Source organism: Lynx rufus, unplaced genomic scaffold, assembly GCF_022079265.1.
Source record: "Lynx rufus isolate CCGP_SWC_20201006 ecotype Redwood Valley unplaced genomic scaffold, mLynRuf1.p SCAF_16, whole genome shotgun sequence".
In the NCBI taxonomy this organism is placed as follows: Eukaryota; Metazoa; Chordata; class Mammalia; order Carnivora; family Felidae; genus Lynx; species Lynx rufus.
The window spans coordinates 45076190-45096619 of NW_025814830.1; the positions used below are offsets into that span (position 1 = coordinate 45076190).

Sequence of the window (20430 nt, forward strand, 5' to 3'; positions counted from 1 at the left end):
TCTCTCTCTCTCCTTCTCTCTCTGCCCCTCTCCCCTGCTTGTTCTCTCTCCCTCTCTCAAAATAAATAAACATCAAAAAAATAGTGATGGTTGAGGTAAGCAGGGAGAAATGCGTACAGCGTGTTCACTACTTAACTGCACGTAAACGGAATGGAATTTACAACACCATCACTTCATTTCACCCACCGTTTCGTACAGACAACTAGGTTTCTCCCCAATTCACAAGCCTGAAAATGGCATAGGTGAAACTACTCATCAGGAAAACTTGTGAAGTTTTTCTCCGCAAACTGCCACATCTGGGACGTCCTCAAGAATACAACCTCAGATGGGTTGGTCTATTTCCTCTCCCTTTTGGGCAGTCAGGTGACACCAAGCTCTAAGCCATTAGCTAAAATACTGAAGAATTTCTCTGCACAGAAGCGCAGAATGTCTTCAACTTTTATGCGTCAGACCAGCAAGAGGCGGAGTTTCCATCCTCAGGCAGCCAGAACCCGGTGCAATGTAGCGTGTGAGTTAACTGGCGAGTCAGTGGGTAGACAGTTGTGCAGGTTGTGGGCCGGCCTGGTGCCCTGAGCTTTCCTGCCACCCCCTAAAATGGCAGCAGCCCTCTGGTTCTTGTGCACTGCGGAATCCCATCATCAGAGGCCATAAGGACACAAGACTGGCTCGTGTGGCAAGACGGGCTTCAATCCCAAGACCGGGAAGTGGAGAGTGTGGCCCACCGTGCAGGGGCGGCCGTGCCCTCAGGACGCTCCCCATTCAAAGAAATACTGACTGGACCATGCGCCAAGCGCTGCTGCAAGTGCTGCCGTGCCTAAGATTGAGGTTCTGTCGACAGGGTCCGGGGCGTGCAACTGGTGGCAAAGGCAGTCAGCGAACACATACTTTAGATAGTGATGAGTTCCACGAGGGAAAGAAAACAGGGCCACGCGATAGGAAGGGAGGACTGGACGGGAGGCTTCTCAGAAGACGGGGTGAATGACTCCGCTTCCTCGGGCCCAGGCAAGCCAGGAAGGCGCAGAGTGAGATCCCGCCCAGAGCTCAGGGTCGCTAAAACCCGCCTCCGAGGTCGGGCCAGGCCCGCAGACCGGATTTCAGACGCTCTGCTAGAGCCTGGCCCAAGGAAGAGCCGAGCGCCTTCCAGAGACAAGGGACTGTCGGTCCACGCCGCCCTTTTGCGCCAGGGACTAGAGTGGCTTTGAGCCGCGGACCCGCTCGGGGACAGAAGCGGCAGGGCGCCTGGAGGGCAGAGCGAAGCCCCGCGCTCCCGACACCCCGGCAAGGCCGGCGACCCACCGCAGCATCCCCGCTCCACTTGCACACTTCAGAAAGCAGCCTGGACCACTGGGGCGGGGGGCCGAGCTCCCGGGGCGGGGCCTCGCGAGACCCAAACAAGCCCCACGTGGCAGGGGCGGGGCCGCCGCGGGGACGTCACGGCGCGCGCGTGCGCGTGTGCCGGCGCGCGTGCGCGTGTGCCGGCACGCGCGGGCGTACCCTTGCCGGGGGCCGTAAAGCGCGGAAGGTCGCGGTCTCTCCCGCTTCCCCGGAACTTTTTACTCCCTCCGCCCCGCCCCCTTCCCATTCCCAGTGCCCCGTTTCTGGCGGCGGGACCCCCGGCAACTGTTGTGGCTGCTGTCCCGCTGCCGCCGGGGTGCTGCTGACGGCGGAGCCCGCGGCGGCCCGTGAGGTAAGGAGACGGCGGCGGGGCCGCTCTGGCCTCCCCTCCGCGCGGGTCTCAGCGCCCCCCTTTTCGCTTTGGTCTTCCTCGGGGGGGTCGCGGCCGCCCCTCGTTTCCTGTCGCTCCTGCGGGGTCGCTGGGGACTCCGGCGGCCCGGGGCGGGAGTGGGTCTGCCTCGTCTCTCTCAGTAGGTCTGCGGCTGTGCGGCGTCCGGCCGAAGGGGTCCGGGGTCCGGGCCTTGGGGCCCCGTGCACGGCTGCTCCCGGGCCTGCGCTCCTCAGCCCGATGTCCAGAGCGGCCGGGGTGCCCTGGCTTCGGGCTCCCCGCCTCGGGCTTGCACAGCGCCTGGCGCGGGTTTGGCTGGTGTCGCCCGCCCTTCTCCCTCTGCAGGTGCAATCGTTTTCCCGCCTGGAGACGTGCGGTCCGCCTCTGCTTCGCTAACTTGTAAGCCTGCTGCAGAGTGCGGCAAGCCGAGTTACCGGGAAAAGTGTAGGCCAGGGTGGTGAACTGTCTTCGTGATGTTTGGTCACTCGGGACCCCTGTGAAGGACATTCACATTAGATTCGGGAATCTCTGTAAGCGTGACCTCTGGGCATGCGGGCGGGGGGGGGGGGAGGAGGGGGGAAGGGGAGGAGGGGAGCCGGTGCCGGCCACGGGGCACACTTTTCCAGCGCTAGGGATATGTATTAATTTCTTAAACTTGCCTGATCACCTGGTTGCACGTTTTGACAGATACACACCCGGGACCAGCAGGATCAGACTCTCCAGAGAAAGAGGCTGGGATAGGGTTGGGGTTTTTGTCTGTCTGTTTGAAAGAAATGTCCCAGGTGGCCCTTCTGCTGAGGCAAGAGTGGGAAGTGTGTCGGTCGAGCTCCACTCACTAGGCTTCCTTGTGACCAGCGGCACAAGCGGTACAAGTGGGGTCCCATTTGTACACACGCTGGGACCATACAGGGGAACAACCCAGAGGGACTTGGAGCTGTCCCTTGCTCTTCTTGTCGTAAGCAGGTGTGAGCATAACCAGTCCCAATATTGAGGTTGCCTTAGCGATTCTTCCTAGAGGGAGAGAATATTATAGGGCCATCTTAGTTTTTTGTTTTTTGTTTTTAAATATAACTTATTTTGAACCCGGCTACACCTTTTATTTCTTTGTCTCTGACATCTTCAGATTCTTCTCTACCGGCCTGGGTGGCTCAGTTGGTTGAGTGTCCCACTCTTGGATTTGGCTCAAGTCACGATCCCAGGGTCATGGGATGAGCCCCAGATCGGGCTTCATGCTCAGCGTGGAGCCTGCTTAAGATACTCTCCCTCTGTGGCCCCTCCCCGGCTCCTGCTGGCTCCCTTTCTCTCTCTGAAAAACAAATAAACCCGAAAACAATTCTAAAAAATTACTCTACGTGATTTAGATATCCCCTGAAATCTTGGAGCCTAGCCTCAAGATCTCAGAGTCCTCACTGAATTTTTTCCCGTCTCGTTTATTGTATATTCTCATTCCTCCGTTGATTGTATTTCCTAGGTGCCTACCCTGAATGCCGGCAGAATCACGTTGAAGTGGTAACTGGTCTCAGCTCCCAGAGAGCTCCATTGTAAGAGGAGACTAACAACTAGCACTTACTGAGTGCTTCTCGGGTGCCAGTTACCATGCTTTTCCTGTATTGTCTGTATTCCTGTAGTCTTTGTGGCAACCCGGCGAGGCAGGTGTTCGTAGCTCACCTTGTGGATGAGGAGCCTGGAGCACAGAGATGGAATGACTTGCTCAAAGCCATAGAGCTGATGAGAGGTGGGGGAGATTTTCAGACCCATACCTGTCTGCCCCCAAAGCCTGCATTTTCAGCGGGGTCGTTGTGCCGTTTCCCTGATTGGCAAACAGGCTGTGACAGTGTGGGAGGCTCTGTGCTGGAGAAGTGCAGGGTGTTGTGGGAGAACACAGAAGAGTCACCTGAGGCGGTATTGGGGGAGAGGGGGTCTGATAAGCTGTGAAACAGGGTGAGAGCTGAGGGGATTATCCATGTTTGGGGGGCAGGGGGGCAGGAACTATGCCGTGTGGTTCGAAGGAACAGTGTGCCCAGATCCTGGGGGTTTCAGAGAGACTCAATGCCTGTCCTGTTGGAGGAATTATAAGTATGTCCGTCTGGCTGGAGAGGAGAGAAAGAGACCAGAGGTCAGGAATGAGCCTGATGATGAAGGATCTTGCACACTTCCTGTTCAGGAGAATGCTTTTTTCCTCAGGGCATCAGAAAGCCATTGCAGAGTTTTGAGGAGGGGTGTGAACAAGAGTTTCATTTGAGAAGCCTCCCCCCACGCCCCTCCTCGGAAGGATTGAGGGGGGGGGTGGGGAGAATGGTGTGCGGAAGCCCTGTCGGGAAGCTTCTGCCTTCATCTGAGTGGGGATGGCGGTCTGTACTCAGGTAATGGCAGTGAGGAGGGGGAGAAGTCGATGGTCTGAGGGAAACGTCGCCTGTGGAATTGCTAGTCCATGACGGTTGGCCGCATAGAGGAGGTGAGAGAGAGGGAGGTGAGAGAGGAGGTGACACCTGGGATTCTTGTGTATGGTGTCACTGCGGGACACAGAAGTGGAGCAGATTTGGAGATTGAGGCAGGTGGGTTTCCCTTCTGGATGTGCTCGGTGTGACCCACGGGAACCCAAGTGGACGTGGCCATTGTTCAGCTCGAGGTGCAGATGTAAAGCTCGGGGCTGTTGTGGGCTTAGGCGTCAGTCTTGGTACGCGTGAAATGACCCTGGAGGGTGGCAAACTGAGAGGAGAAGCTGGTCCCAGACACCCTGAGGGACAGCAACACAGAAGGATGGGCAGGGGAGAGAAGGCGGTGTAGATGTGACCGGGGTAGTCGGTGTCAAAATAAAACAGGGACAGAGTGCGTGAGTAGCGGGAGCGATAGGCGGTGTTCAGTGCTGTGGAGAGGGTGAGTGAGATGGGCCCGGTGTCCCTGGAAGGTGGCAACAGTGGCATTCTTGGTGAGAGCAGTATTCCGGCATGCGGGACGGGAGCTTAACCGCTTGGGTTCGGGACGGTGGAAAGGGGGGAAAGTGACAGATACCATAGGAAGCCCTTCTTGTCAAGTGAAAAAGACAGGTTGTGACGTCATAGTAAATTTTGGTGTAACCCGCCGGCAGACTGTGCAATCACCGAGGTGTAACAAAAAGGACTTTAAGACAGGTGGTGGCACACAGGTGGGTGTCAGGGGAGCACGTGCTGCAAGATAAATAAGTCTGGGCAAATTTCATCAGCCCTGGAATTGAGTATTTTGCATGATGGGAGATCTTAATTTCCTTCTACGTTTGTGTTGTTTACAAAGACCACAATTTTTATAATTCAGAATTTGTAAAATTAAAAATCACCATTGGAAGACTGTTATGGAGCCTTTCTTGTATTTCTCAAGTCAGTTGGGAGAGACTTGAGCGTATTAAAATGCTGAGGATTGGAGGGGACACTGAAGGTATGTGCAAGGGGACAGTTGATGGAGCGGAGTCAAGGGAAGGAAGGAGAGAGAGGGATCCAGGGCACGTGGGGAGGGATCAACTTTTGACCCTACGAGGTTGAAGGAAGAGGTGGTCGTAGATGCAGGTGGAGTTTCAGGGGTTGAGGAGACAGGTTTTGTGTTTGGAAGGAAGGAAGGAGGTGGGGTCCCAGGTTGGGAGAGGAGCAGTGTTGTGGGTTCAGAACCTGAATGTAGACAGACATCTGCCTGTGGCTGAACACGCAGTGGCCCGGGGCTAGCTACGGGGTGCCTGCTAGTGTGAGCCATGAGGGAACGGGGTCTTTTCAAGCATGACCAAGTGGTAATGGTTCTGAAGGGAGAAGGGTGCCCGCCTCCCCCCCTCCTGATGGCAAGGTCAGTGGGACGGGCTGGCCACGTGGCAGTGGCGTTTCCCTCAGTAGAGCTGTGTCTCTGTTGAAGCAGAGGTGGAGAGAAGCTAGGTGAAGGGCTGGGTGTTCCAGTTTGGAAAGGATGTTCTGGAGGACACGGTGGAGAGGTTTGGAGGGGAGGACAGCAGACAGAGAGAGAGAGAGAGAGAGAAAGAAAGAGCGAGAGAGAGAAATCGGTCATATGGACATGAGATTGTGGGAAGCCTGGCTGTGGAGAAGCTTCTGTCTTGAGACGGTTTGGCGGGGACCAAGGAGGTGAGGCCTGGAGGTCACCACAAGGTGGCCAAAGTAATCAGCCCTGGTTGGATGGGATTTCCTTGGGACGCAGTGGAGGCCTGCTCGGTCTCAGTTCTGAGATCCTGTCTGATGGATGGGCACCCACACCTTGGCCTTGGACGACCTGGGCCGTCGGGGGCCCTCCGTGGGTTCCGGGCTGGTAGCGGCGTGCTGGTGGGCGCACAGGCTGCCAGGGCTCTCCTCTGAAGTGCCGCCGTCTCCCCACACTCGGAGACCGTGCCTTCGCCCACAGGGCTGTCTGCGGTTTCTTAAAAATTGAACAGTCCTCTTATGCCCTTAGAGTAATTCTCCCTGGTGGCCTGAACCTGTCCGCTCCCTAATCTACCTCATGGTGTTAGTCATCTCAGAGGGACATGCGCTTGGTCGCAGCCTGTGACTCCCGTGGTTCGTCATAAGCCCGCCATGACCGGTCCTCCCCTGCTTTCAGGAAGGGGCCGTGGGACCTGGCGTCTCCAGTCTGTGGCCTGTGCAGACGCGGGGCACGCCGTCCCTCACTGCGGCTTTGGGTTTCTTCTCTTCTCTTCTCTTCTCTTCTCTTCTCTTCTCTTCTCTTCTCTTCTCTTCTCTTCTCTCTCTCCTTCTCCTTCTCCTTCTCCTCCTCCTCCTCCTCCTCCTCCTCCTCCTCCTCCTCCTTCTCCTTCTCTCTCTCCCTTCCTTTCCAGGACCTCATTCTTTGTCACCGCCTCTCCTTCCTCCCCCACCTCTTTCCCTCTTCCTGGCCCTTCTCGCCAGCCCTGAAACAGTCTCCGTGGCTCCCACCTTTGGAGACAAGTAGCCTTGCTCCACCCCCATTCTCTCCTCCTGTCTGGGGTTTCTGCTCCCTTCCGGGCAGCGCGTGAAGAAGCTGTGCACGCTCCCTCATCTCCTTGCTCTTGAGCTTGCTCTAGTCCGTACTTCGTCCCTGGCACTGCCCTGGGAATGTCCTCTTTGAGGACACCAAGGACCTCTGTGTCGTCAAGTCCCAGCAGGCACCTGGCCGTCTTGCTCCATCCCTGGCCACCCTCTGTAGTGAACCATCTCCTCTCTCGGCTTCTGTGACACCTCTGCCCGGTTCCCTTTCCGCCGCTCAGCCGTTTGGACGCTCTGTGAGTCTGCCCCGGCGCGCAGTCCCCCGTCCGGTACTTTCTTTCTCTTGCCAAGCTGTGCCTGCTGGGGAGCCTCAGAGTTGTTCCTCAGACTGCCGGGTCTCCGGATACCCCGTGTCTTCCCCAGGCTTCAGGCCTGGTTATCTAGCTGCTTGGCACTTCCACGTGGATGCCTGCTAGGTGTCTCGCCCTTGACACCTCGGTATGCGCGCACGCGCCCTCACCGCCTCCTTCTCCCTCTCCTTCCCGCCTCCCTCCGCATCCCTAGCCCTTCACACCTTAGGAAGTGGCACCCGTCGCTTAACGTGGAAACTTTGCCATCGTCCGTCTTTCTCCCGCTCCCCATCTTAACATCCGGTTTGTTGGCAAGTTAAGTACTGTCATTTCACCATCCACAACAATCCAGTCATGGCTCTGACTCCACCGCCACCATCCTTGTGTGAGCCACCGTGCCCTCCCTCTTGGACTCCTGCGGTAGCTCCCTAGCCCTGCCTTTCCTCCAGTCCAGTCCCCACCGTGGAGCCAGGCTGATCTTAGGAAAAGCGTATCAGATCATTTCATTCCCTGCTTTAGTATTTTCCTTTGCACTTGGAGTAAAATCCCAGCTCCTCGTGAGGCATCCAAGCGCTTGTGTCATTGCTTTCTGCCTGCCTCTCCGGCCTCGTCTCTGGCCGACTGTGCCTTGCCGTCGAGCTGTGGGCACGCTGGCCTCCCTTCTGTGCTCGGACTCCTTAAGGCCTGCCTCCCCTCAGGGCCTTTGCATGTGCTTGTGCCTCTGTCTGGATGAGGCATGATGATTATCATTCTCTGTTGCCTCCTTTTCTTTTGTCACTAATCCGGCGCACTGAGTACAGTGGAATGAAGTCTGTTTGCTTTCTCTGTCTAGTTTGAATTGGGGAGAATCTCCTCTTTGGCCGAGTGGGAGCACATCTCCGAGCTGCTGACTGGCAGACGTGATGTTTTCCCGGTTGCTGTCGGTGGCCCGGAGACAAAGGACCGGCCGAGGATGGCAGAACTGGTCGTCGGGGAGAAGCGGTGCGCCAGCTGCCGAGGCGCATTCTGTCGCCCTGCCTGCCCAGGCACAGGTGGTCATCTGTGGCGGTGGAATCATGGGCACATCCGTGGCCTATCACCTCTCCAAGATGGGCTGGAAGGATATTGTCCTTTTGGAGCAGGGCAGGTAAGGACCAGACGGGACCCGGCTTGGGGCCATGTTGCACTAACTGCGTGGGCTTCCCTCACCCCCTCTGCTCCCGGTAACCTGTCCCGGCAGTGGCTAACCTGTCGCTAAGTAGCACGAGAACAGTCACGGAAAGGCGAAATCTCCCGTCCATGGTTTCACGATGTGCAATACCCGTGTTTTTGGGCTCTGAGAGAGGTGGCAGATGCCGCGGAGCCGAGTATCCGAAGAGGGTGCGTTTTATTTCAGGGTCCAGGCACATCTTACCATCTTGTTCTCCGGGTAGGGGCGGTCAAGTGGCAACATAGACCCCGTGGCTCTGGAGCTCCCTCTATGGGCTGAAATGAAATTGGCTGCATCCTGTCTTCTTTCTGTTCCTTTTTCTCCCCCCACTGAATTAACTTATTTTAGAGCCGTGCTAGATTTACAGAACAAATGCAAAGGTTGTACCGAGTTCCCGTGTGCCTCACGCCTGTGTGCACCTGGGACTGACATCTCAGGTTGGGGTTACCGTTAAATATGATGAATCAGTATGGATACCTTATTACTGACTAAGGTTCGTACTTGGTACAAGTTGTCTCACTTTCCCTTAAAGTCCTTTTTTGTTCTATTGCCTACCAGAAATTGAATGACATTTAACAAGTCTGTTGTAATTCTCTCCGAATAGGCAATGCATTTACACGATTCAGAATTAAAAACTGTGAAAGAGCGTGCAGGGAAAGCCTGCTTCTCATCCCTGACTTCTAGCTGAAGTTTCCCTCGCTGGAGGCAAATTAAGTTCCTAGTGTGTCGTTGCAGACACCCCCCGTGTATATGAGCAAACGTGTCGGTCAGTGTGTACGTGGGTCTTCACTTGCTATTTTTGTCTCTTTTTTTGTACAAGTTAGTGGCATATTAAGTAGTGCTCCTCCCATGCTGTTTTCATTAGGATTCCCATAGTGTTGCAGAAGAGCATTCTCGTGCCTTTTTTATGGCTGCGCGGCGTCCCGTCGTGTAGGTGAACGCCAAAATTTGAAATCCCTCTCCTGTCGGGATATTTAGGTTTCCGTCTTTTGATATTACGGTCGGTGCCAGTAATGAGGGTCTTTGAACTAGTTGCATTCACAGATACGCGAGTCTCCCTAACGGCATTTTGGATCCATCCCGCAGGCTGGCCGCTGGCTCTACGAGGTTCTGTGCCGGCATCCTGAGCACCGCCAGGCACTTGACCATCGAGCAGAAGATGGCAGACTATTCCAACAAACTCTACCAGCAGTTAGAGCAAGAAACAGGGATCCAAACAGGTAAGCAGGTACTCTGCCATTTACTGGTCTGCCTGTGGCCCGGACTCTTTCACTCAGTACCATATGCGGTCCGACACCAAGCCTGCCTGGGGATTTTAGTTGAGGCTTGAGTTTCAGTCCGAGCTCTGCACTCGTCCTGGTCTTACCTCGGGCAAGCGTGTGAGCGTGTTGAGCTGTCTGCCGTTTCCTTATCTATCGAGGGGATTCGGTCGTTATCTCGGATCCTATCCAGATGCCAGAATTCCTATGATGTGAAAGTGTTCCTGTGCCGTTTCCTATTTCACCCTCTGAAGTATATATTAGGTGGCCACATCTGGCTCCTGAAGGAGGAAGAGAAGGAAGTGCTTAAGTTTTGGTGCTTGACAGTGAAATCATAGTCTGAGCCACTGAATTTCACCAGTTGCGCTTAAGGGTATTTGTGACTGTAAAGCTTAAGCGTATGTTACCCCTTGTGTGCGTCACCAAGGGAAAAGAACCCGGGGAATCGTGAGCCGAATACGACTGGAGCAAGCAGGACGGGGAGACCAAGCTATGGGGCGGTCCCATATGATAACAAGTAGGAAGCAGGTCTGTCAGCTTGTCGCGAGGTGACGGACTAGCCAGAAGCCCAGGGTTGAGCCTGTGTCGTAGCTGGTGAAACCGTTTGGTGGCCGCGGGAATTGTCCTAAGCGAGTAGCTGGGCCTGGTCGCTCGTGTAGCTCAGGGCTGCTCTTCAGAACACCTGCGTGATTCAAATCACAGGGAAGTCAAGACCCCTCCTGACAAGGACGGTAGCTCGATCTGTGTGCCAGCTGAGGTGGCTCTGCCACGTGGTCACGGGGTACGCACGGCCTGTGGCTCACTTTGCCGGCCAACTGGAAATTATGTGGCGTATGACACAGTTTTCACTGGGGAAGGTGAGATTATAATCATTAGAGATTCTGACGACAGACTACGGTTTTATAGCTTTCCCTTTCATATAATTCGCACTCTGGTGAAGTGTGACGTTGTTTGTCAATTCTGGGTTAAGACGAGCGTCCTGTAACAGGATTGGGTAGATGTGGCAGTGGAGAAGGGGAGATGCCAGGAGAGGAGCTACAGGCAGGCAGGCAGGCAGGCAGGAAGAGGCTGTACGTGCTTGGGCACGTGAGCAGGGTTCCCCGGCCGGCCCTGCGCTGGCCCAGTGCTGAGAGCGGGCGCCTCAGCCGCCTCACCCTGGTCCCTGCCCGGTAGATGAGCCCGACTCCCATGGTGTCCTCGCTCTCGGCCAGGCTTGCTTTTGAGAGGCGAGGACTCGCGAGTGAAGATGGTAAATGTGCGTGGTGCCTGCCGCTGCACCGTCTCTGGCTTCTGTTAGGGAAGATGCGGGATACGTGCAGGACAGGCGGGAAGAGTCCCTCTGGGTTGGATTTCACTTGATGGCAACCGGTACTTGAATCGGGTATCTACCAGGGATTGAGTCAGCAGAGGGTCCGTGTAATGGGCCCAGCGCCAGAACTGCTGACTTCCGGTCCACCGGTTCAGTTCCTCGTGCTTTGCCGGGCCTTGTTTTTATGGCTCAGAGCCCCTGCTGAGTTCCCTCCTGCGTCGGATGCCAGAACTGGAGACTCTGGAGATCGTGAAGTTGGTCAACTGCCCCGAGACCTTCACCCCAGACATGAGGTGCATCATGGGCGAGTCTCCGGCAGTGCAGGGCTACTATGTCCTAGTGGGAGTGAACTCTGCTGGCCTGTCGTTTGGAGGAGGGGCTTGAAGGTAAGTCTTTTTGCTTAGATTCTGCTTGCTGGGCTCTGCTCTGCTTCCTAGAGTTGCTCGTTACTAATATGGTGTGGAATGTGTGTATAATCCGGTGTATTGATAGTAAGGAGGAGATACACATCATTTGAGGGTTGTCCCCTTCAAGGAATCATTGTGGGATATTCTAGCAATGTCACTGTGCACAGGGTTTCAGGAACCCTTATTTCAGAATTACCACAGAGCCTGTGGGATGTACTTTTGTATTTAATGTTGATCATTCGATGATCTGGAAATTTAGCAAGTGGTTTTGGAAGACAGATTCATGCGATTATTATAGACATGTTTGCCTATCTCAGTTCACAGATTGTAGCTGCTCAACAATAGGTCAGTAAACAAAGACCAGTGACTACATCTTCAGATTATAGGGAAAGATCACTGGGTGCTCCTCTCCATTTTCTTCTCTTCCTACTGTGTGTGCAAGAATATATAGAGAGCCCATTTTTCCATGCCAGCGTGGGCTTTCACATGGATGGGGGATATGTCAAGTGCCAGGTTCCTTACTGTGCAATCAACCGTAAGGCAGGATGGGCGGTCAGATCCAGTGACTGAGACCGTAACTTCAGATAATTGGGGACTTTCTCTACACCTGTCAGCCCTACACAAAGGGTAACATAATGCTTATGTCTTAACTTGGTTTCCACATTCTTTTTTTTTTTTTTTTTTACGCTTTGGTATAAATGGTTTTATGGGGAGTGCTTACCGCTTGTGATGGCAAATACATCAAGTTGCTAGAGATGAAGAACATTTCACAAGTTGCTATGACCAGAGTTATTAAAATGTCTCTTTATTCATTTACAAATTTAATAACATGAAGATAACATCTTAATTGGAATCTGGCTTGAAAGAAATACAGGGCATGATGTTAATACCGCATTCATAGAGGCAGAAGTGCTCAGTCACCCTGGGTACCTAAAGTCACCAGGGCTCCTGAGAAAGATCCCATGCCCTAAAGTGCCTCACATGTCCTCAGCAGCACCTGTCACTGCACACTAAGGGGCTGAGCAAACTGCATATTTACAGATGTAAAGGAGGAGTTACAGCACTGTACAATAATTACAATGGCATTCTCCTGTATCCTAAGAGTAGACCGGAGAGTGAAGTGTTAACTGTGCTGCTAGAAACCCCTTGATTGAAACAAGCTGTGGAAACTTTCTATCCCTGTTTGATATGGGGAAGGGAAGCTATGGGGGGGTGGCTGGGGAAACCCTCAGACTGAGCGAAGTTTCTTTTCATCCTTCCTGTCTACACCTACCATGGGACATTCTGGTGTAAGGCACGAGAACCGGGCTTGGAGAAAGGTGATCCAAGCTCCAGTTCCGGGTGTGCAAAGGAAATCCTGGCATAGATCTTTTGAAACAGATACTAAAAATACCTTCCCCACCCCTTGTAATTTCTGTCCTTTAGAGACAGAAAACCAAGAAGGCAGAAGGTTGGCGAAGGATAAAAATAGGTACATCTAAATATGAGGAAGAAAGCCCATGAAGAAATGTAATTCTCCAAGGGATGCAGATTCTCTGCTCAGTCAAGAATCATATTATACAATGACTAAACTCTGGTGTTTAATGGACAAAGAGAAGGCAAAGACATACAAAAATAGTTCTCTTGAAAAATAGTGCATCTGTAGTGATGAGGGAGTGTGAACCCAGGTCCTGTACGGATGATGGAGGAGCCTTACAACTCAGCACCTTAACATGGAGGCCAGGGTGGGGGTCGCGGGGAGAGGCACAGCCAGGAGACCCAGAGCTTGCTCCCAGACTCTGTCACCTACCCTATCATCCCCTCTGACAATTCTTGACTCGTGCAAATTTTCCCTTTTTCATGCTGATGAAAAGCTGCTCCTGGCAAGTTTGGGAGGGATGTGGGTTAAGGGTGGTGTGCAGAAAGGAAATGAAAACCATGGAAAGTTCTTCAGTACTAAGCACTAGTGACCAAACCCCTACCTCAGATGCTAAAGGGGACCCTTGCTGATGATACTGACCATGCAGCTGCAAAGATACAAAACACTGAACCTGGTTGCTAACCCTTGAAAGCAAAGCCAGTGCAGTTGTACCAGGACACAGCCTTCTGGGGTCAGAACCCAGACTACAGCTTATGGAAGATTCCCTTTTATCTCTCTTAGGTTGTCAGAGGATGGTGAAGACTCAGATGCCAGCACATGCGTTCATCAGGCAGAGGATAAGAAGAGCCAGAAATCAAGGTGGTGGGTTCTCCCTTCAGTGAAGCAAAACCGCCTTTAGAAAACTGTCATTCCTGCCACTTCCATGGTGGGGAGGCGGGGTTAACGTTTCAAATGCATTCAGAGGCAGGGTAAGGGAGAAAGGTGGAGTTACTTTCCACTTTTAGAACGGAAAGAGGTAAAACTGTTGGTGTGTTTAAGAAGGTAGAATCCAGGGACAGCATGTCTCCTGGTGAGAGTCCAAGTAGCAGGACTCTCCTCCTGCAGAAACGGGATAACTGAGGTTACTCACTGAGCTTAACGGTCTCTGGGCCCCTGTTCTGAACAGCATCTCTTGTATTTGGGGGTACAGGGCCCCCCAGCCGGGCACAGGACATCAGGTAGGCTATCCAAGCAGGTAGATCTTGTTCCTTTTTGCTCTGTGTTCGTCTGAGGCTGGCACGCTTTCTGTTTCCAGATAAAACAAGATTGTCCAGTTGAATATGTGGACAAGACAGAAGAACACAGAGCCCCTCCCTCAAGAGACCATAAGAAGTGATGAAGCATCATTTCACAGAGAAACAAGTACCAGCCATCTGAAACCCAAGTCCCGCCACGCATTCACAAAGCATCCAGATCCTTTGAATCTCTAGGGACAGAGAGCAGACACACAAGGCAAACCCATGATGGGAACGACAGACTGCAGGATGTTCTGTCAGGTATGCTGAAGTCAGGAACGAGTCACCCACTTCAGGGTTAGGACCAAAGAGAGACAAGTGCCAGATTCACATTGTTAACCAAGAAAGATTTCCAGGGTGAATTTTAAAGTGCCAAAAGCTGAGTGTGTGTGTCAGGGCACTCAATAAATACATCTTGCCCGAGTCTTAAAAGTGTGCCCCTATTTATGGACAAGATGTAATTTACACATAAATCTACAACTTCTTTTAAATTCTTCAAAGACGAGAGTGGTACAGGGCAGGGGATACCTTTAGCTCTACAGTGCCTGTTTCCAGCTTTCTTGGTCAGTTGGGCCCCTGCTGCTAACACCTGTGTTGAGCAGGTGCCTGACTCCTGCTCTCCCCCATGTGTCACAGCTGCTGCGCCCTGTCCTACGAGGTGACACCTCTCCCCCAACTTCCCCCCTCCTTGCAGCAGCATCTCTCAGCCCATCACATAGTGAGGCCCTAACAGTTGTAACCACATACTCGCTTAATAAATCAACGAAGACCTCTTTTAAAAAGTGGACACTACAATCAGTAATCAAGTAGGAACTGTCTGGCTAGGCAGAGGACAAGAAGTTTCTATAGAGAATCTATCAGATGAAGGGGGTAAACCGAGATCCCAAAGAAACGCCAGAGCAGGCAGACACACGTGAGAGTTCTAAGCTGCTCACGGAGAACAAAAGGCCCTTCTATAATGGACTGACAGACTCGTCAGAGCTAACGCTTCAAGATATCAAGACAACAGTTCATTCAAATCTGTGACAGCACTTTGCATATAAACCGCCCCCATTGGACTTTAAGTGCAAAGGGTGGACAAGTTTCTGACAGCCCAGCCTCACCTTTAGCAGACAGACACTGCGTAAGAGAGTGGAGGGCCCGGTCATTTTCTCTTCCAGAGCTACAGAGAGATGGCTGGATGAAGAGCAGACTCTCACAGGACCCTCCCCAGACTCCTGAGGGTCATCTCTGTGCAGATCTGTCTGTTCTGTGCCCGAGGAAGCAAAACTTGAGAGTCCAGTAGCTCTTGAACTCTGCACGGCCACCATGGTTTAGTTCCTCCCCAGGACCACACACCCTCCCTGTTCCAAAGGGACAGCAGTGTTTGCCGAGTGGGCCTGCTGCCGAAGGGGCAGGTAAGGAGAGGGGACAAAGATGCACCTGGAGAAGAGGAAGGTCAAGATGGGAAGAGTGAGCTTTGAGCAGCTGAAAGCAGCAGCACTGTTCGGACAGCAGAAAACCACCTCTGTGCGGTACATTTTCCAAGAAGATCAATACAAAAGGCAACATGGTCTTTCCCTTTCAAACACTGGCTTGTTTACTCAGGCCCCCAGACCCTCTTCTAGAGATCAGCAAGACGTGAAGGAAATGTTAGGAGGGTGGCCCTGATCCGCAAGTCTAGTAACTGGGTCAGTAGGGAGGCTGGGATGTCCCAGGCCGGCTGTTTGCTACAGACCAAAGAACATGCACGTGGTGCCGCTCGTGAATGAGGTAGATGGTCTTCCTCTTGTAGAGGGATCGGTGCCAACCCCCAGCACGGGCTCTCGCAAGGGGCTGCCTCGGATCCACAGCAGCCCGCCAAGATGAGCAGGTTATTCCGAGAAAAGTCAGCCTCACAGAGCTGGACTCTTGCCCTGCGGCCTGCATACCACCAGCTTCCCCTGCTTCTAGACACAGCCAGAGAAATCAGACCCCTGGCTCCCCACTTCCATGAGTGCAGTCTTTACCTGTCCTGCCTGTCACACATGCTTTGTGTCACCATGAGGATCTGAGAGGGGTGGAGTGGGGGGCTGGAAGAACAGCCCAGAGGGAGTATTAGATGGTTAACTGCACTGCAAAAGGGAGGAGGGAAGGTGGAAGGAGAAGAAAGGTTGCAAAGCAAAAGGTTTAAAGCAGGTGAAGCTTAAAATCCTATCCGGGAGGTAAAAGATGGGAAGCAGAGGGTTGGGACTGGAGGGGAGCCCGGCATTACTTTCCATGCAAGTCACTTAGCTCCACATCATCCTTTCGGCGCTTGTGGGTAAAGAGGGAGGTGACAGGGTAGAGCTTGGCCTTGGCCTGGAACCGGTGTCCCGCGATGTCAATCTCATACTCTCCCCGGTTGATGAAATCTGCCGTCACAACCTGTTCTTCCCCAGTGTCTTCGGAAAAATTGTGCACGAAGCCCAGGCAAACGTGGCGCTCCAGGGTGTAGCTGTAGGCGCTGCTGGTGGTCTTGCCTGCGTACTGCCCGTTGCGGTAAATGGGTTCTCCCCACCAGGGCCAGAGGTCCAGGTCGGTGTCGTGATCGTCCAGAATGAACATAGTGAGGCGTTTGTACACCCCGTTCTGTTTCTGCTGCAGCAGGGCATCCCGGCCAATGAAATCCATCCCCTAGGAGAGAACGGCAATGCTGAGAGCAGGCTGACGTGCTGATGCTGGGCGCAGAAGGGGCGGTGGGTAGGGTCCCCTGATGTACCTGCCATGGGGGCAGAGCCCCCACTCCCCAGATTTGGGGAAAATGTAGGTTCTCCACCTTGTGAAAAACTGCATTCACAATATAGAAGACCTACTCAGAAAATTTCTGTAACACAGGTGTACATTTTTCTCTTTTGTAAACAGATTTCAACCACAAGACCACACAGAAAAAAAATACTTAGGAAGAAAAATTCAAAAATACTTGCTATAATTGTTTTCAAAAAACCATGTTTTTAGATAATCTCGAGAGAAAGCCCACACGTGTATGTATTTGAATGTGCAAGAAACATGACCAGGGTAAAAAAAAAAAAAAAAACTCTAAGTGATTACGTACAGATAAAATAGGTGATTTGGGGGGCACCTGGGTATCTCGGTTAAGTGTCCAGCTTCGGCCCAGGTCATGATCTCCTGGCTTGTTAAGTTCGAGCCCTGTGTCAGGCTTGCTGCCCTCATCTCAGAGCCTGGAGCCTGTTTCAGATTCTGTCTCCCTCTCTGTCCCTCCCCTGGTCACACTCTTTCTCTTATAAAATAGATGATTTTTAATTTTCTTCATATTTTTCCCTATTTTCCAAAATTTAGTATTCATTACTTTTATACCTGAGAGAAAAAGTGATCTGTAATTGCTCACAAAGACGACTAGAAATCTCCTGTACTGATAGGGGTATTTTGTACTGCTAAGGTATTTTGTTAGGTTTAACCTAAAAAAACAAGGTGTGGGGCGCCTGGGTGGCTCAGTTGGTTAAGAGTCCGACTTTAGCTCAGGTCATGATCTCCTGGCTCGTGAGTTCGAGCGCCACGTTGGTCTCTGTGCTGATAGCTCAGAGCCTGGAGCCTGCTTCAAATCCTGTGTCTCCCTCTCTCTCTACCCTTCCTCTGCTCATGCTTTCTCTCTCTCTCTCTCTCTCTCTCTCAAAAATAAACATCCAAAACAAAACAAAAAGGTGCAGTAATACAGCAGGCATGTGGTGCCCAGCCATCCAGGTTCGAGTGGGGAAGGTGTTCGCTTGTGCGTTTGCATACTCAGAGTTCTCGAAGCAGAGACAAGCTGCTGCAGCCGGTAGTGCAGTTTGCTGGGCTTCAGAGGTGGGAAAGAGGCTTGTCACTAACATCCTCTTGACCTAGGACTTTGTAAAAAATGATGTTCCTATTTACTCTGGGGGAAAAAAAGTCTGTTGAATGGAAGATTGATTTTTACAAATATCTGTGGCACGTTCTTGGAAAAACTTCCCTGAAAGTGCCAATCTAAAAGGGAGCCGAGTGGGGCACACGGCTGCCGCAGTTGGTGGAGCAACTCCAACCTCAGGGTGGTCCGGTTCAAAGAGCAAGCCAGGTGCTCAAAACCAGTGTTCTCCACATACCATGTTTTCCTATCAGGCCGGACACACTTTTCATCCTGAGAACTCCTCACTGTCTTCGTCCACCCGAGGCCCTTCGCGGGCCTCCGCTTCAGCCCTTCCTTGCTAGGGCAGAACGTGCCGATACCGTACCTTGTCCAGTTTCACCCGAGATTCTCGTCCACATTCCAGGGGTGTGGTGAGGGTGTTTAAATCCTGACCCCAGAAAGCAAAGAACTTCTCGATTCGAAGACTACGAAGAGCATAATAGCCAGCATTCCGGATTCCGTATTTCTGCCCAACACTCATCACTTCGTTGTACACGTGGAGGGCATACTAGAGGGAGAAACGAGAGGTCAGCAGCCCGCACACCTTCAGAATTCAACACGGAGTGTGTCTGGCAGCACCCAATGGGGGACACCATGAACCTCAACAAGCGAGGAGGGTGTATGAAATTCTCAGGTCGTCTCATCCTCGAGCAACTGAAGCATCACTGCCCAGGAGTAATGAGCCAGGGTCACCCTTACCCGACTTACACTCCATGGAAGCAAGAACCATAGCTTTCCCTTCTCTGTGGAGCCTGGGACAGGGAGCCAAGCACACAGCAGTCCTCAAATGAGAATCCTACACACACTCTCACCACCCCGTCAACGGCCAGGCCCACAAGTGCCTCTCAGTCCGCTCAGCCACCGCGGCTCTGCTCTCGCCCCAACTCCCCACCCCATCCTCACTCCTGCATTGCCCGTGCTGGGAAATGTGTGTCACACAGGACCCCATGGGCAATGTCTGTTTTTTCCACAGATGGCACATCTCAGAGACCCGCCCCCCCCCCCCTCAAGTGACTGAGCCAGGAAGGCGGCGCACCCTACCCGTGTCCCACAACGGCCAGCCTCTCATGTTATTCTTGGTTCTGGAAACTGTAAGTATCAGACACCCTAAATAAAGTTTCCCCAACTGAAGGCAGATACTCATACTGTGTGATGTTTAAACGTATTCTGTGACGTCTAAAGCCTAGTAACAGACTACATTATTAGCTTTAATAACTAAAAAGACAAAATGACAAGAGAAATTAGAGAAACGTCTCACGATCGCATTTACGTGTACAATCGCAAACAACATGACCCAAATCTGCAGAAAAAGAGGCTGGAGTTGTTGGCAGAGGTGGGAGAGGAAAGTGGGGACTGGCGGAAGGGAGGCAGAAGGTACAAACTTTCAGTTACCAGACAAATGAGAACTAGGTGTGGAATACCCAACCTGATGTCTGCAGCAGACACTGCTGTGTGACAAGTAACACAAGTTGTTACAAGAGTAAATCCTAAGTGTCTTCATCCCAAGGAAAAAAGCTTTTTAACAATGTTTATTTTTGAGAGACCTAGCCGGGGTGGGGCAGACAGAATTCCAAGCAGGCTCCATGCTGTGGGCTCGAACTCACAAACTGAGATGGTAAGGTGAGCCGAAATCAAGACTCAGATGCTTAACCCACTGAGCCACCCTGTGCCCCACAAGGATCTAGGACACACGAATCTATGAGACATAAATGGTGCAAAATGAAACTTACCACGGCAGTCATGTCACAGGGCATGTCAACCCATCATTCTGTGCACCTTAAACTTGTACAGTGATATATGTCAGTTATATCTCAATAAAACTGGAAGGACGGAAGAGAAACTGGTTTCACTGGTGTTGCAGTTCTGTACCCTGGCTGGGTCTGCTGCCCTGCGTGTTGCTCTCCGGCAGCCAAAGAGGCATCTACTGAATGGCCACAGTGGTCAGGACAACTTGAAAAGAGTTGTGGAAAAACAGAACCTGTGCTATTGAATCCATACACTGTGTGGCCCCCGTGCAAGTGACACACCTGAATGAGCAACGGTGGGGGCAGGAGGCCCATGGGGATGGACAGGAAACGAGAATAATCAAAAGCCAGCATCTCTGTTGCACTCACTGCTTCAGTGTCTCCAATTGAATCGTTAAGAGGAAGGCCAGGGAATAAAGATTTGAAGCAGGTAACTAGTCTTGGATTAGATGAGAAAAGCAGGTCCCCATCATATATTCCTTTTCTAGCTGTTGGGGATTTAGTGTGAGCCAAACAAGAACCTGCCATCTGTCCCCATGTTTTGGGGATGTTTTTGTTTCCCCTCAAAGAGACAAGTACAGTTAACATGGGTTTGAACTATGTGTGTCTCACTTCGATGTGGAGTTTTCAGTAAGTACAGTACATGACTGTAAATGTATTTTCCATATGATTTTAATAACATTTTGTTTTCTCTAGCTCACTGTATTAGAAGAATATACAACACGTGTAGCACACAAAACGTGTATTAACAGTAAGGCTTGCAGTCGATGGTAGGCTATTAGCAGTTAAGGTTTTTGAGGAGTCAAAAGTTCTATGTGGAGCTTTGACTGAGTGGGTGGTCGGTGCCCCTGACCCCCATGTTATGCCAGGGGCAGCTGTATACCCTTCTTGAGGACAGGAGCCAGCTTGTAAAGAACCCAGGCAGGGCACAAACCACCTTGTGGACTCACTGAAAATCATAAAAACAAGAGCAGCCCAGGAAAATGAGAAGTAGAAACCAAGGCCT

The 20430-nt window shown here is 52.2% G+C and overlaps 2 protein-coding genes across 4 annotated transcripts in view; one reads left to right on the forward strand and one right to left on the reverse strand.

The window, feature by feature from the left end:
* Window positions 1-1492: 1492 nt before the first annotated feature.
* On the forward strand, window positions 1493-19212 carry LOC124511486 (pyruvate dehydrogenase phosphatase regulatory subunit, mitochondrial-like). 2 transcript variants are annotated; one of them, XM_047078759.1, is made up of 6 exons: window positions 1493-1687; window positions 7834-8127; window positions 9277-9410; window positions 10952-11144; window positions 13306-13386; window positions 18653-19212. In XM_047078759.1, the coding sequence occupies exons 2-4, from the start codon at window positions 7904-7906 to the stop codon at window positions 11140-11142; spliced, it is 549 nt and encodes a 182-aa protein (XP_046934715.1). In that variant the 5' UTR covers window positions 1493-1687; window positions 7834-7903; the 3' UTR covers window positions 11143-11144; window positions 13306-13386; window positions 18653-19212. The 2 variants fall into 2 exon arrangements, with proteins under 2 accessions (XP_046934715.1, XP_046934714.1); XM_047078758.1 differs by lacking the exon at window positions 18653-19212 and adding an exon at window positions 13820-13902.
* Window positions 11950-20430, reverse strand: part of LOC124511485 (pyruvate dehydrogenase phosphatase regulatory subunit, mitochondrial) — a 37175-nt gene continuing 28694 nt past the window's right edge. The window contains exons 17-19 of one of the 2 annotated variants that reach the window (XR_006961907.1): window positions 18005-18187; window positions 14903-16433; window positions 11950-13809 (exon numbers count right to left, since the gene is read on the reverse strand). Coding sequence is in view for 1 of the 2 variants with exons in the window: in XM_047078757.1 (XP_046934713.1) it covers window positions 16029-16433; window positions 18005-18187 (588 nt within the window). In the remaining variant the exon portion in view is untranslated. Of the gene's footprint in view, window positions 16434-18004; window positions 18188-20430 lie in introns of both variants that reach the window. The other variant, XM_047078757.1, reaches the window with a different exon arrangement.

What these genes read in the sequence shown, in the direction of transcription:
- LOC124511486 (XM_047078759.1), top strand. Translation starts at nt 7,904, where the DNA reads ATGTTTTCCCGGTTGCTGTCGGTGGCCCGGAGACAAAGGACCGGCCGA. An exon ending in GTCCTTTTGGAGCAGGGCAG is followed by an intron (nt 8,128 to 9,276) that starts GTAAGGACCAGA and finishes TCCATCCCGCAG; the next exon opens with GCTGGCCGCTGGCTCTACGA. An exon ending in AGAAACAGGGATCCAAACAG is followed by an intron (nt 9,411 to 10,951) that starts GTAAGCAGGTAC and finishes TTTATGGCTCAG; the next exon opens with AGCCCCTGCTGAGTTCCCTC.